Source organism: Stenella coeruleoalba (genome assembly GCF_951394435.1).
Source record: "Stenella coeruleoalba genome assembly, chromosome: 2".
NCBI classification, from domain to species: domain Eukaryota; kingdom Metazoa; phylum Chordata; class Mammalia; order Artiodactyla; family Delphinidae; genus Stenella; species Stenella coeruleoalba.
Window position 1 is genome coordinate 37,524,393 of NC_137147.1, and position 16,027 is coordinate 37,540,419.

At 38.1% G+C, this 16,027-nt stretch overlaps 1 protein-coding gene across 5 annotated transcripts in view; it reads left to right on the forward strand.

Annotated features, from left to right (window-relative positions):
- Positions 1-16,027, forward strand: part of PPP2R5E (protein phosphatase 2 regulatory subunit B'epsilon) — a 204,166-nt gene that overhangs the window by 163,834 nt on the left and 24,305 nt on the right. For 4 of the 5 annotated variants that reach the window (XM_079912189.1, XM_079912190.1, XM_079912188.1 and 1 more), the window contains exon 5: positions 3,990-4,082. The exons of the other annotated variant lie outside the window; for it this stretch is intronic. In XM_079912189.1, the coding sequence (XP_079768315.1) occupies positions 3,990-4,082 (93 nt within the window). The remainder of the gene's footprint in view (positions 1-3,989; positions 4,083-16,027) is intronic. 5 annotated transcript variants of the gene reach the window in all.

Here is a 16,027-nt window from a genome sequence, read left to right on the forward strand (position 1 = left end):
TGAATGTTTAAGAAAACTTCTTTTCTGTTCGTGATAGGTCGTTCATGTCGTGGTGACCCATCACTAAATTCAACATTTTACTTTATGATTGATCCAACAATCGATTTTTCCAGACCCAAACAGCACTTTCTTCAGCCTTTTCACTTTTTCTTAACTCCAGCATTAGCAGTGTGCTGCTGATTCTGGCCCACATTTTGCAAGGAAGCACGGTGTTTATTACCAAATCCCTGACAATAGTAGAGAACAACAAAATCACATTATGGTTGTTGGGTGGTTGGCTAGGCTCCTTGCCTCACTGTCTGCTCCTGCACTCTCTGATTTTAATTGTGGCTCGTATAGAATTACTCATTACAACAAATCATAGATCTTTGAGGATATTTAAAAATAAGAAAAAGTATTAAATCTACAAATTTTTAGTTCACATATGTCAAAAGATCTACTGTATGTGTGTCATTTGATCTTTTCTATTATCTGCGTTGGTATCTTTTAAACTGGTATCCCATGGTTACCATGGTTATTTTTTGCGTATTTTTTGAAATTGGGTCTGTTTTTATAGTAGAATACAATTTTGTAGGACTTCCATTTACAATTAAGGGATTGTTTTTAATGCTTTACACTGGAGACTGAAAAACCAGAATACTAAAGTCTTTTTATTCGTGTTCCTTGAAGAATTCACTTATGTGACCTTGAAAAGTAATTTATCCTCTGCAGTCCCTAGTCCTTCCCTTTAGAAACTCAAGGGAGATTTTTGATTCTTAGGTAAAATCTGTCTTTTAAAGTAGAGAACATTTATGCTTATTAATTAATATGTCTGAAGTGTTTCCATCAAATTTTTTAAACCATAACTGCTTTCAAGGGACCAGAGGGGAGAGGACATTTTGCCAATCCCACTGGAAAGCCCTGCTTGCCCACAAGTCAGGCCTGGAAGATGAGAATCTCTCCACTTTGTAGGAATCAAAAGAGAGATGAAACCCCTGTTTATGGGTTATTTGAACAAGGCTGATGTTCTGTTTGTAAAACCAAGAGTTGAAAGATTAGTTTATTGGAAAAAGAACAATCCTTCTAGGGGGTATTTGAACTCAGGCATTATTATGACTAGAAGTACAACTTGGCAATGTTCAGATAACTGGGAAAGAAGTTTCTTCTGAATTCAGAGAGAAAAACATAGTTTTATAAAGAAGTAAAATCCTAATGTGAATACCTAATATTAAATGTTAGAGTCTGAAGTCACAAGGTCACTGTGTGACACATTTAGGTTAGTGGTATCTGTAAACCCTTAGGGGGGACCTGAGACCTAATTGTCAGTGGCCTGCAAGGTCAAAAGTAGTTTTATAATAATACTGTATTATTTGCTCCTTTCACTGTGTTGACATTTGCACTAATATTTGTAAAAGCAGTGGTGGTTGAAATTGCTGTTGTGTTAGCACAAATAAGGCAGTTGTGCCCAACTGGTCTAGTAGTCATATTCTTCACTGCCATGCACTTACAATTAAAAAAAAAAAAAGCCAATTTCAATCAAGAATGTCCCTGAAGAAGCAGCAAAAATTATTAATTTTATTAAATCTTGACCTTTGAGTACACATTAAAGATAATATTCTTCATGATGAAATGGAAAGTATGCATAAAGCACATCTGCTGCATACTGAATAGTTGTCTTGTGCTAAAACATTTGTGTGATTGTTTGAGCTGCAAGCTAAACTAGCTGTTTTTTCATGAACTGTCATTTTTACTTGAAAGAATACCTGACAAACTATGGTTGTTCTGACTTGGGTATTTGGTGGATGTTTTCTCTAAAACAAACAAACAATTGTTTTACTACTGATAAAATTAAAGCATTGAAGAAAAATTTAGAATTAGAATTTTGAAAAGCTGTATCTTTCCTTTATCTGTTACCTTGAGCTTGACAGCTCCCCAAAGCTTAAAGCCTTTTTTTTTTATAAAGTTAGAGATATTAAGGAATGTGACTTTTATTGATACTATGTATGTATGTAATGAAATGTGTCAACATTTGAAAAATCTCCATAACTCAGTGAACCGATATTTTCCAGTTGGCCAATGAATGATGTTAGGCAGTCATGCATGGGTAAAGATCATCCAAAGTGCAAGAGAGATGATTGGAATTTAGTTTAATGGTATGAAAAATTCATTGATACAGTTTCAGATTCTACAACTGCAACTTTTCTTCAAGAAATGACTGTCAAGTTCTGGTGTAGTATCAAAGAAAAGTATCTACAATTATGTGAAGAAACTATGAACATACTCTCCCTTTTTCATACTAGTAGATTTGTGTGAAGCTTGATTTTCTTTATATACTTTAACCAAAACAGTATATTACGACAGCTTGAATATGGAGACAGATAAGATTCTGTCTTTTCTTTTTTTTTTTTTTTTTTGCGGTAGGCGGCCCTCTCACTGTTGTGGCCTCTCCCGTTGCGGAGCACAGGCTCCGGACGCGTAGGTCAGCGGCCATGGCTCATGGCCATGCCGCTCCGCGGCATGTGGGATCCTCCCGGACCGGCGCACGAACCCGTGTCCCCTGCATCGGCAGGCGGACTCTCAACCACTGCGCCCCCAGGGAAGCCCAAGATTCTGTCTTTTCATATGCTGTTAAAGAGATTTACAAAAATAAAAAAGTGCTTCTCTTCCTAGTAACTTTTTTGGAAAATAAATTTGTTTTTCACAAAAATATGTTAGTTATGTTAACATGTGATATATTTTATTGTTCTAAAATAATAAATATATTAAATTTTCTCAATTTTTATTTCTACTTTCATATATAGATCTCATGTAAACAGAAAGCTTTTTTGAGTCTTCAATAATTTTTCAGTGTAAAGGAGTGAGACTAAAAAGTTTGAGAATGCTGTTTTAGGCAATAATGACAGTAATGACAGTGGTGATATGTGTTAACCACTGTGCAGAGGGCAATATATCTATAAAAAATCACATTAATCTCAGGGATTATCATCCCCATTATACAGTTGAAGCAAAAGACTTTTAGAGAAATTAACTTGCCTAGGGTCACACAGTTAGTAAGGGGTAGAGCTAGGTTTTCAACCCAGTGTCTACCTGTCTCTTGAAAGTCCTGGTTTTGATATACTGTTGTATACTACACCAGGATTTAATGTATACTTTAACATAGATTTATTTTGCAAAGAGCATAAACAGTGATCCCCCACGGTTTATTAAAACGGTTATTTGAGGTTGCCTCTGCAGATGAGAGTATTCTTACTCTTTGCAGATGAGAATATCCTGATACACCATCATATATTGCTTAGAGGAGTGTAAATTGCCATAAACTCTCTAAAAGGAAATTGGTAATGAATGTTGAAAATCCTGACGTGTTTGGATATCTTTTGATCTAACAATTCTACTTTTAGAAATATTTCCTCATGAAATAATTGAACACGTGCACACTGATGCATGTTATATAATGTACATTCTGGCATAATTTAATAGAGAAGTAATTTAAAAACTACTTAAGTGTCTAAGCATAGGATATTGGTTAAATTAATTATGAGTATTGGAATCATTCATTATAAATATGTATAATGGACTGCTTGTAGCTTGAGAATGATGGCTTAGATATTGTTGGCATAAATTGTCCACAATATATTGTTTAGATGGTAAAAGTAGTTTTAAAACTATATTTTATATATATATATATAATTTATAGTACATTGGTATATTGTAGAAGTATAGAGAAAAATTGGGAGTTTTATACATTAAAGTGTTAACAGTGGTTAACTCTTAATGGTGAGATTATGGGATATTTTTATTTGCTCTCTTTGGCTGTGTTTCCAGATTTTACATTTAAAAAGTTAAAAATCACAACAGCAGCTATGAGCTACAAGAAAGGCTGGCACTGCTAGTTGAATGATATTAAAACCTACTAAACCCCTTGTCAGTTTTAGTATTAGAGCTTTTTAAGGTTTTTGATACTATTCTCAGTGAATTATATTTTGAAATTAACGATGACCTATTTGTTGCAGCTTGTATATGAGTTTTTCATACGATTTTTGGAAAGCCAAGAATTCCAACCCAGCATTGCCAAAAAATACATAGATCAGAAATTTGTATTACAGGTAAGCACATTGTTGTGGTTGCATGTATTTGTTTTTCAGTTGATAACACTTTATCTCATTTTCTCTTGATGTTTGTTAACAAAATCTTACAGTGACAGTTATATCACCCTGTAAACAAATATATACACATAAGTTATTTTTCATTATTGCCCATTAAAAGTAATAGGTACCTCTTTAGTTTATTGTGCTGGAAATTAATTACATTTTAAACAACAAGGAATGCTAATGCCTAAATCCCTGCAGTTTTCTTTCTTAAAGTTTAATTATAAAGGAATTTCATTTGTATAACCCTAGTTTGTGTGAATCCTTATGTAAGCTTGAAAACTTTTATTTGCATAAGGATTTTAAACTATTTCATTCATCTGTTAAAACTGAGTAGGCATGGTCTAGAGCATAGGTAAGCTTTAATAAATAATCAAAGTCAGGGTACTGGTGAGCTTCCACAACTAGGAAGTAGCACAGCTTAACACCTTAAGATTCCCTTGAAGAGATCAACTCTCACCTATCTGTTTGGAACTTTTCAGGATACCTACGTACTTTTCTTGATTTGTAATTTTACATTTTATAACTGTAAATCATATATTTTTACCCCGGAATTGGGTACTTTCATGGCCCTGAATATTTAGGTAGTATCTCCTTGCTCTTGTTAACATTCATCTATAAAAAATGCATACTTGAGCCAACTGATGTATGGATTGTTGTAACTCCTTTCTAAGTGATCAATGAGATGCCTTATGTGGAAAAGAATACATATCTCCTAGTGAGCCAATATGCAGAACTTCAAATTTAAAGCATTACTTTGGAGAAAACTGATCTCCTATGCTTTACTTGGATAAAGGTTGATAACCTCAGTGATGACCTCGTTCCTTAAATTAATACATTTAGAATTCTGGACATACTAGGTTGAGAAGTCTTGGAAAAGTGAGATTTGATATATAGCTAGAGAGGTAGTAGATAAATAGGTAGATTCATGGATCACTGGGAAATAGGTTGATCCAGACCCTTATCCCAAGTAGGTAAAATGCATTTCAGGCAAAACAAAAGCAAGACATAACAGGTCTGTGTTTGTATTGGAAAGTCCTTGCATTTCTGTAGCACTGTATAGTTGTCAGACCACCTTTACATGCATTATTTAATTTGATTTATACAGCTATCTAGAGGAGACATGGCTAACTTTTGTGCCCATTTTATAGATGAATAAATCTGAGGTCTAGAAAAGTTATCCAGGTTTCCCCAGCACATTTCCTATTCTGGTTTTCTGTCCATTAAACCATGATGCCTCCTTGTGATTCCCTTTACCATAACTTGGAATGACTTCAACGCAGGAGTAGCCCCCATCTCTCAACACTGATGAAAAACAAGGTTCTCTTACATTTATGGTAAATTAAAGTGCCCGAGAGGATCGGATAATGATTCAACAGTAGACACTGTGTTTAGCTGACATGGAAACAGTAAATCCTGCAAAGGGCCCAGTCAGTGTGCTCTCCGTGGTTGATGGGTACTGATAAAGCTCCTAAAATTAAAACAACAGAGAAACCCAGACTTGGAAGGGACATTTTGGGTTGTCTCTTCTAGTTCTTTACACCGTGAATCAGTTTTCTTTGAGACCCTGATGAGGGGTGACCTCTCCTTGCCCTTTTTCAGTGAGAAAGGGCCACATACTCAGGTAGATTGTTCCATTTTTGTTAGAAAGTTATTTTTTATGTTGAATCTCCTTATACCTGATACCTTTTGGCCTTATTTCTTCAGAAGAGTCCCTTAGTATATCACTAGCCCAGGCATAACCTTTCAGGTCTTAGAACACAGCTTTTGTATTTACCTCTTGCCTCTTTTTCTCTAAAACAGCAGTTACAACTCAAATGCCTATAGGCTCATTTATAATAGTCTGGTGGCCAGATGTCAGACAATAGGAGGCAGACCAGCTCCTACTGAAGGGAGCTTTGACTATACCTCTTTCTTAAGTATTGCCAGACATTTTTTTTTTTCCCCAAGAGAAATTTTTTTATCCCAAATTCAGTTTTTTTGTGAAATTTTCTGATAGTTTTAAAATCCTGTTCAGAATGAATTAAAGCCATCTGCCTTCTGGATCTAGCCTACCAGCTGTCAGTGTGTGTTCTCTGCTCTAGACTGAGTCCTTAGTTCTGTCAACCCTGTCTCATTTGTCAGTTTTTGGTCTTCAACATGTGTCCATTTGTCTTCAAGGATGACATCTATGTCTGAACACAGTGCCCTGAGCCTGGTCGATCCAATGCAGCTTAGAGTTGGGGGTCTCCATTCCCTTGTCTGGATGCTAGGCTTCTTAAAGGGGAAGTCTCATTGGCTCTTCTTGCTGTTCCATGACACTGCTAACTTAGGTTAATAAGCTTGTGGTCTTAACTGACTTCTAATTTAGTTTTACACATGTTGTCATAAACCCGTTTTCGTTTTCCCTTGTTCATTTTACAGTTTGCTTTTTTATCTAGGTGTAGGATCTGACACGTATTCCTGTGGAATATCTTATCTCCCCAGCCTTCTGAAGTCTTTCTGGATCTTGATTCTGTCATCCACCTTATTCACTGTGCCTTCCAATCACATCTGTGATTACTAGCGATTGGTCTCATTGAAGCCATTGATTAAAATTGTTAAACTAGCCAGGACTCAGGATAGAGGCCGGTGGCATGCCTTTAGCAACTTCACTTTATTTTAGCACAGATTCACTAATAACAGTGTTTTGATTCCCTCCTTGAGCCGGTTAGAAATTTACCCTAGGATGGGGGCTTCCCTGGTGGCCCTGTGGTTAAGAATCTGCCTGCCAATGAAGGGGACACGGGTTCGAGCCCTGGTCCAGGAGGATCTCACATGCAGCGGAGCAACTAAGCCCATGCACCACAACTACTGAGCCTGCACTCTGGAGCCCACGAGCCACAACTGCTGAGCCCACGTGCCACAACTACTGAAGCCCGTGCACCTAGAGCCTGTGCTCCGCAACAAGAGAAGCCACCGCAATGAGAAGCCCGTGCATCACAATGAAGAGTAGCCCCCCCGCGCCCGCTCACAGCAACTAGAGAAAGCCTGTGCACAGCAACAAAGACCCAACACAGCCAAAAATTAAATAAATAAATAAATAAATAAATATTTTTTTAAAAGTATCTTAAAAAAAAAAAGAAAAAGAAATTTACCCTGGGATGTCCTCATCCTCGCATTTAAAATTTTTGTTTATAAGGAGAGTGTAGAGACTTCATCAGATGTGATGGTAGAAGCCAGGACTTCATGTTTACAGCATTCCCCTCCTCCATGGGCCTTGGAACTTTATCATAAAAGGAATGCCAGAATTTCCTGGCTCTCCAGTGGTTAGGACTGCACTCTCACTGCCAAGGGCCTGGGTTCGATCCCTGGTCAGGGAACTAAGATCCCTCAAGCTGCGGGCACGGCCGAAAAGAATAATAATAATAAAGAAATAAAAAGGAACGCCATTCGTCTGCCACGGGGCATTAGTGAACTTCTGGGGGCTACTACTGGTTTACTGGTAATGTTGCCCTAAGTACTTGCAAATCATGGCACTGATCATCTGTCCCCAAGTTTTGTGAGAGACAAGTAATAAAGTATAAATAGTGAAGCTCATCTACTTATGCTTCATGTTTTCAGTCCCTGCCTCATTTTTTCAACTTTTTTGCCTTCTTTATCTTCCCTCTGCTGGACCTGTTGATGAACTCAGCCTTTAGACCAGGGCTCACCTCAGTGCCTGCATCAGTTATGAAAGGGTCAGGCAGGGTATTGGTGGAATTAACGGCACCACTGAGTGGTACTTGAATGTAATCCTGTGACTAACCAGTGCACTAATTTTCATGATGGGGAGAAGCTCTGGTTGCCTATCAGCTGCCGACTTCCAAATTACCCTGTTCATTCATGTTCGTAACCTGTAAAGTTGGCCTCCTATTCCTTTTCCTTCCCTAAGTTTGCCCCAACACCTTCTAGGAGTGGGGACTCAATCCCCTGCCTGCTTCTCCTAAGCTTCCTTCCTCAAGAGTTTTGGTCCCGACTTGAGACCTGATGGCAATGGGTGAGCCTTCTGGAGCTTGAGCGTTATTGCTGAGATTCTATCCTGTTATCCCCCATCCCACCCTACCGTCCTCTTCCTCTGACCACCATGCCTTAACTGTCCTTGAGCTGGCAGGTCCTTCGTATGTCTGTACCGTCTAGTCAGCTCATTCATTTTGCCTACCCTCAGTTTTCCCTCTTTTTTCTCTACCGCATGGACTCCCAAGGTGCTACCTGGTCCTAGCCTGGTTTTCTTGTGCCATGGGAACCCTCATACTTTTCCCTATTGCAAATCAGGATGACATTCACCTTATTCCTTTTCTTTGAGCAGATTTCTTATTCTCTGTGGATTCTCAAAGATCTCAAAAAGAGTTTTCAACTCAGAACTCTTTTATTTAGTAAGACATAATTTATTCTAGCCACAAGATTTACACTTACTTTCTGTAGCAGCTAGCTGTATTCTTTACAGTCTGTTCTGACTCTGATTCCTGCATCCCCAAAAGCAAAATAAGAAGTGGGCTATTTTGGGCTTTCCTGGTGGCGCAGTGGTTGAGAGTCCGCCTGCCGATGCAGGGGACGCGGGTTCGTGCCCTGGGCCGGGAAGATCCCACGTGCCGCGGAGCAGCTGGGCCGGTGAGCCATGGCCGCTGAGCCTGCGCGTCCGGAGGCTGTGCTCCGCAACGGGAGAGGCCACAACTGTGAGAGGCCCGCGTACCCAAAAAAAAAAAAAAAAAAGAATTGGGCTATTTTAACAGGATGTAGTGAAGAGAAACTTAGAAGGCTCTGGATTGGAATCCTTACTCCCCTATGTACTCTAAGTATATTTTAGGAGCTAAGAATATGAGCTGTGGGATAAGAAGAAACTGCATTCAAACCCTGGCTTTTCTGCTTACTTGCAATGTGACTTTCAGCAAGTTAATACGCTTGCTACTAAGCACGAGTTTCCTCATTCATGACATGGGGTAACAGTATAAGTGAGATACTGTTCAGTAAAATAAGATATACCCCCAAACTGACAACTGTTAAATCTTCTTAATTGAATTGGCACTATGGATACAAACACAGGCTCCCTACCTTCAGTCTTAAACAGGTACTGAAAACTTGGGCAGATAATTGACTATTCTGAGCCTCAGTGTTTTCTTCTATAAAATGACAATAACAGTCGTCTTTCTTACAAGTTACAAAAAAATAGGCTGTTATGATGATAAAATAATATGACTTGTATAAATGTCTGCTGGTAGCATATATGGGACCTAATAGTTGCTCATTAAATATCAATTACTCTTTTCACATCCTCATATTATGTTACCTGTCCATATTGGTAGGATGTCTTATTTTTCTTGATTCCAATATTAGTTTTAAAACTTCCACATTTTGAAACAAAATTTATGTGAAACTTACAATAAAAATTTTGCAAAGAAGGCTTGAATAAATGCAGAAATGTAACATAATCCTAGGTGGGAAGACTTGCCATCATAAAAATGCCCATAGACTCTCCAAATTAATCTGTACATTTAGTGCAATTCTAATTAAAATTTCAGTAGTTTTTCTATTTGAAAATTTCAGAGTTCATGAAATAAAAAGTTTTTGAAAAAGAAAACTAGTGATACTTTATTAGACATTAAAACATACTGTAAAGATACATTAATTAAAACAGCATGGTATGGGTACAGGAGACTGGAACATAGTAGAGACTTGGGTGGAAAAGACCCTTTTTAGTATGCTATAAAACTCATAAAAATATATGAATAAGTAGATAAGATAGATACCTACCTACATACATATATATTAAATTGGTATAATGCTCTGAAGAGGAGATCTGATAGAATTCTATTGACTTAGATTGTGACTGAGCAATTCCGTGAGAAGTAGATGTGTACACCAAGCAATATGTACAAGGTTATTGAATGTATCATTGTCAATGATTATTAGAAAATTGGAAACAATTTAAAAGTTCTTCAGTAGGGGTTGGTTGAATAAGCTGTGGACATTCATTTAAGGAAATATTCATCAGGCTATAAAAAGAATGAGCTAGAGCTACACATGATCTGTTTTTAAGTGAAGCATGCACATTATGGAACAGTATGATATTTTGAACCTGAGTCTGTTATTTTAGGGAAAAGGAATGTTTGTCTCTGCACTAAAAATTTTGGAAGGAGATACACCACGTTTTTATTAATTGTCTGGTGGGGTGTGATTATGTGTGATGATCTTTACTTTCTAATTTCTATTTTTTGCATTTAAATAGTGAACATGTATGTTATAATCAATAAGAATAGTCAAAATATTTCAACTACAGCTACATTCTCATTTTGTTGCCTTGCATTTTTGTAAAACTCAGCTGATTCTGTTCATTAATCTTCCCAAGACTATGTTTTATAAGACTATGCCATTCTTTTATACTTAACATTTTTTTGTATTTCCTTCCTTTTATCATTTGTGCATGTCCTTTTAAAGTCTGAAGCTCAGTGGCAAGCTTCTTGTGTTGCCTCGAGGGCCTCTTTCAATACCTCTCTTTTTAATTCCTCAGCAGGAAGCAATATAGATTAGTGGTTAAGTGTATAGACTGGTTTGGATTCAGACTCTACCATTTTTTAGTGCATGACCTTGGGCAAGTTATATAACTGCTGTATGACTCAGTTTCCTCATCTGGAAAGTAGATGCAAAATATCCATTATATGATAGTAATTATGTTGTAAGGTTCTTGTGCAGATTTAATAAGTGTATACGTATGTAAGCACTAAGAACAATTCCTGATAATAGTAACTGTTCAGTAAATGTTACACTGCTGCTGTCACTACTATCTTTATTAGGATCAGTTCTTGTTTTTAAGACTTTCTTTACCATTATTTTCTAGAACAGCCTCAATCCAGGAAGTTACATGATGTTAGTCTGTCATGTCTTACCTAGCATGTTATCCATTTTTTGAAATCTAACTTTTACCATTCTAAAAAATCAAAAAACCCTTTTGACTCTGCTTATATTGTTCTTCGTGGGCTGTTGGGATTTTTAAAGATGTTAAATATGGTCTCTTGTCCTTGAATTCTCATCAGTTCCACTTCACCAACTGATTTCTTCCAATCAGTGTTAGAAGTAAATGTTTAATTAGTGCCAGGAGCATGTACTTTTTAGTGTGTAAGAACCAGGGAAAGCGCATTCAAATCTTTACAGAGGCCAGACAAGTGATACATAATGAAGTAGTCTGGGTGTAACAGAAAGGAGTTGATGGAAACCGTGGTGACCTAGAGAGCTCGGACCCTGCTGCCAATCTGTTCCTGTTAACTGTTGGCTGATTGCTAAGTGGGCCAAGTGTTGCTAGATTCTTCTGATTTTTTAAGAGAACCTGGAAATCTAGATTTTTGTATGGGCCAGTCAAAATCGTCAGTGACTTGTACCTTTGAAGGGTTTGCTCTTTTTTATTTCAGAATGGACTACTTTGTTTAAATTTCGTAGTAATTTTTGTTAAATCTAGATTTACATAACCTTTAGCACTTCTTATGTACTTAATCTAAGTCTTTACATAAGGAAGCTGTCAGAGACTTATCAAAGCTAGTCGATTGATTAAATAGTGCCCTTGTGTCCATGGTAATGTTGTTGATTTTAGACTTAGGTAACTTAGCTATAAGTGTGTCGGCTTGCCTAGGCTTTGGAAACAACCTTGTCTATTCCCAGTAAAGATAATTTTCATCTGCATTAGGGTGGTTGAGAAAATGGTTTCTTTATGACACTTCCCTCCCCCAAGACCAAAAGTGAATTGCCAAACCTTGAATTACGTCACTGGGTGAATTGTCGTGGTAAGAGTTTAGTAGCATATCTCTAAAGACTGCGTTCAACCACTCTGCAAGTCTGAAAAGTAGTCAGTGGTTGCTAAGAGATGTACTATTCAAGCATCTCCATAAACATATGTACTGCTGGAGGTGGCTCCTTAGTAATTTGTACTTCACATTTGTGGTTATATTTAGCTGAAAGGTACTGTAATTATCATGCAAATTATGCAAATCATCCAGCCTGTCCTTAAAAGTGACCTTTTGTTATTGTGTTTTAAAAACTGAAGACAAATTGGACATGATACAAAACCAACCCATGAAAAAATGTTAGGTTCTTAACTGAAATAAAATTCACGAGGCCTTGAATCTCAGCTCTAATACAAAGAACTATTTTCCAAACAAGTTCCTTGAATATGTCAAAATGCTTACATTTCTCTCTCAGAGTCTATAGCAAATAAAACTTTAGAGAGTTTATTTCTACCAGGAATTTTATCAGATAGACATAACCAGTTAACAATAAATTGCCCCATCCCATCCTGTCCAACTATAACTCAAAAGCCTTAAAAAAGGGCTGTACTGCTCTGACTTCTGCATCCAGAGCCAGCTTGGTAGGCAAGGAACTCGTGCAGGGGCAGCGGGCCCTGTGCTTAGAAGGACCTTTTTCATGGTTTAACGCTTTGCTGTTGCTGTCTTGAAATTCTTAGTACTTTTTGAACAAGGAGCAGTACGTTTTCATTTTGCGCTGGGCCCACAAATTATGTAGCTAGTCCCTGCCTGTATCCCGCTAAGTGCATCATTATGTACCATAGCAACTCTTTCTTGAAATGCTGACCGAATTAAAAATTTAAATCGCAGGGTTTTCTTGAATCAGTTGGAATAAGTGCTTGAGGGAGAATAGAATGGACTTTTCTACTTTGTAGGAAAAATGCTGAAATTAGGAGAGAAATAAAAGCCTGTGACTTGGCAGAGTTGTTCATGTTTGTATGACTGACACCTTTGAAATGTTTATACGGAGTTATAGGGGTCCTGAAGTCAGAACTGCTGGAAGCTTATAATGTGCAACCTTTTGATTCCTTGTCCACGCTGTGCTCGCTCAGTGGTTGCCCATAGGTCAGTTCATTTCATACGTTGGTCCTCTTGAGTTGTTACCATTCATGGGAGTCACGCTGCCGCTGGCTCTTCTTTCTTGGTTCTGGGCTGTTTTCTCCAGGTGCTTTATTACTTGATCGAGATGAAGGTATTAGGAAGATAATTTTTTTTCACCTAGCAGAGTAGCTTAAGTGAAAAACAAAGCCAGACATGTAGAGATCTGATTTTAGTTTGGTTTAAAGCATTGAGAATACTAATTTCATTGATTATTTACTCTTTTTTTTACATGAAATAGCACTGGGCAGTTGCTTCTTTATGTAGAAGAGGGTAATGGGCTTTTTGTTTCAAGTCTTTTGCTCATATGGTTTATAAAGAAAAATAGCAAGCCCTGCCTGATCCTTCCCCAACCCAGAGTCTCGTTCCCTATAGGTAACCACATTCAAGTCTTCTAGCTGTTTCCTCATATGTATCTCCATAATTCTAAAGAGCACTCTTACTGCCCTTTGTTGATGTTTTTCATCGGTTCCTACTATAAGCCACTGCATGTCTCCCTCTATGTCTTTCCAATGCAGTTATGTCACAAAATTTAATTCAATCAAATTGTAGTGTTTGCATTAGTATGACTGTGTATATGTTGTTCAGAGCCAAGACACACATTATGCTATAATTACATTTCTTCTCTTATAGGGCTTTTTTTTTTTTTAACCCCTAGAATTAGTAGTTGCCTTATTTTTCACTTGCTTGCTTTCTTATGTAGTCGTCATTAGTATATCCCTTAGTTCTCTGAGAGCACCATACAACTCTTCCCAGTCTGGCCCATGCTGATAACTAGTCTTTTTTTTTTTTTCCTCTTGGAGGCCTTTTTTCTGGAGCTCCAGTCATCCTGCTCTAGTTGGCACTGGTTGCTTTCTCTAGGCTGTATCTGCAGTGGCCATCCTGGGACTTAGCTTTTCTGGACTATGTCTTTATTTCCTTGGTTTCCTCTCTTTCGTTTTGGTGGGATACATACGCTAAATGCTTCCTAAGAAAGCATGAATGGGATGTAAATGTTTTGAGCCCTGCTTCTCTGAAAATGGCTTTATTCTACCCACATACTTGGTTGATGCTTTGGCTAGGTTTGGATTTCTAGGTTGGAGCCCATCCTCCCTCAGCGGTTTTAAGGAATTGCTCTATTGTCTTCTAGCTTTCAGTGTTGGTGTTGAGAAGGCCTGTGCCAGCTGAATTCCTTATCCTTTATAGTGACCTGTTTTCTCTGTAAGCTTTTGTGATCTACTCTTTGTCCACAATGTCCGGAAACTTCAAAGTGTTGTGCTTTGTTCATTTATTGTGCAGAGGACATAATGGCCCTCATCTGTATTGAAACTCATGTAGTCATGTCCTTTTTTCCTAGAAAATTACATTGAATTATTTCTCAGATAATTTCCTTCTCTTTATTTTCTCTGTTTCTCTGTCTCTGTACCCATTTAAAATGTCTGTTAGTCATGTGTTGGACCTTTTGGATTGATCCTTTAGTTTTCTTATCTTCTTTCTTCTGTTACAATCTTCATCGTTTGGTTATACTTTCAGCATAGATTTGCTCATTTTAACGTGCCAGTCCTTCTGAAACTTTTATTTCTGTTACATCTTGAATTTCCAAAAGCTCTATTTTATTTTCTGAGTATTCATCTGTAATAACATTCTGATTTTGTTTCAAGTATCTAGTAGATTTGTTTATTTCTGGGGATGTTATAGGTTCATTTTTTGCAGTTTTTTTCTGCTCCTTGCAGTATGGCTCTTTCCTCTGAGTTCTTTATGATGGTTTGTTTTGGTCTCTATCTTTTATGTTAGAGTGTTTGGTGATCTTTGACAATATTCATAGTTATACGTTAGTCCAAAAAAAGCCTCCTAGAGGGCTTCCCTGGTAGTGCAGTGGTTGAGAGTCCGCCTGCCTATGCAGGGGACACAGGTTCGTGCCCCAGTCCGGGAAGATCCCACATGCCGCGGAGCGGGTGGGCCCGTGAGCCATGGCCGCTAAGCCTGCGCGTCTGGAGCCTGTGCTCCGCAACGGGAGAGGCCACAACAGTGAGAGGCCCGCGTACCACACACACACACAAAAAGCCTCCTAGAACCTGTGTCTGTGAGTGTGAGTGTGTGTGTGTGTGTGTGTGTGTGTGTGTGTGTGTGTACACGCGTAAGTGGGAGACACTTGGCACATTAGGCAGAGGCCTTGCCATTTCATTGAGAAACCTTCAAATATTAGTATATCTGTAGGTGTTTTCCTCTTGAGGCTGTCAATTTCCCCAAAAAGGGACCGTCTAATCTCCTGCCTCAGTCAGAATTGAGAGCTTAGTCAGGGAAGGGCCTGGCAAAGGTCATGTTCTTCAGCATGCAGAATTTTATTAAATCCCATTATTTTCAATAACTGTTTTACTTTAGCTATATCTGATATCCCCAAGACTAGAGACTTACTCATTTATTCCCTCCAGACCTTGATTTTCAATCTTCAGTACACTGCATGGGACAGAGGATCTGGGAGGTCTTGTTACTCTTTCTCCAGGCTTTCAGTCAGTTCTGCTGTTTCTAGCTCCTCACACCCTTGACATCAAATATATCTGGTGCCTTCAATTCTTATGCCTTTTAAGGGTTCCCTGGTGTGAATTGGCTTGCTTCTTGTTGGCGTCCCTCCCTGCTGGCAGAATGGAAAAACATTTAGCAGAGTGGAGAAAGAGGAAACCTAAGATAGTTACCCCTTGCCATCTACTTTCCATCTTTGAGAGATGTGCAAATTTGCCTAATCTTCTCTCCAATCCTTTCTGCCCCATGGATTTCTTCCATTTTTATTCTTTTTACTCTCACTTCAGGGAGTGTTCAAGAGGAGAGAGGTTCAATCTCCCAAGTCTAACTGAAAGACCCTAACTACCTTTTTCATTTTGCCCTTTTAATTTCACTGTAGATTTATTATGAGGTTCAGGGGAGGTTCTTTGGCTAAATCACTAGGCAGTTCATCACTGTCTGTTAGTTTCAGGAAGGCTGATTTTGTAAACTAGGAGACAGCATGTTGACAGGTCTGTCTTCGCTCTGTAATCACCCTGG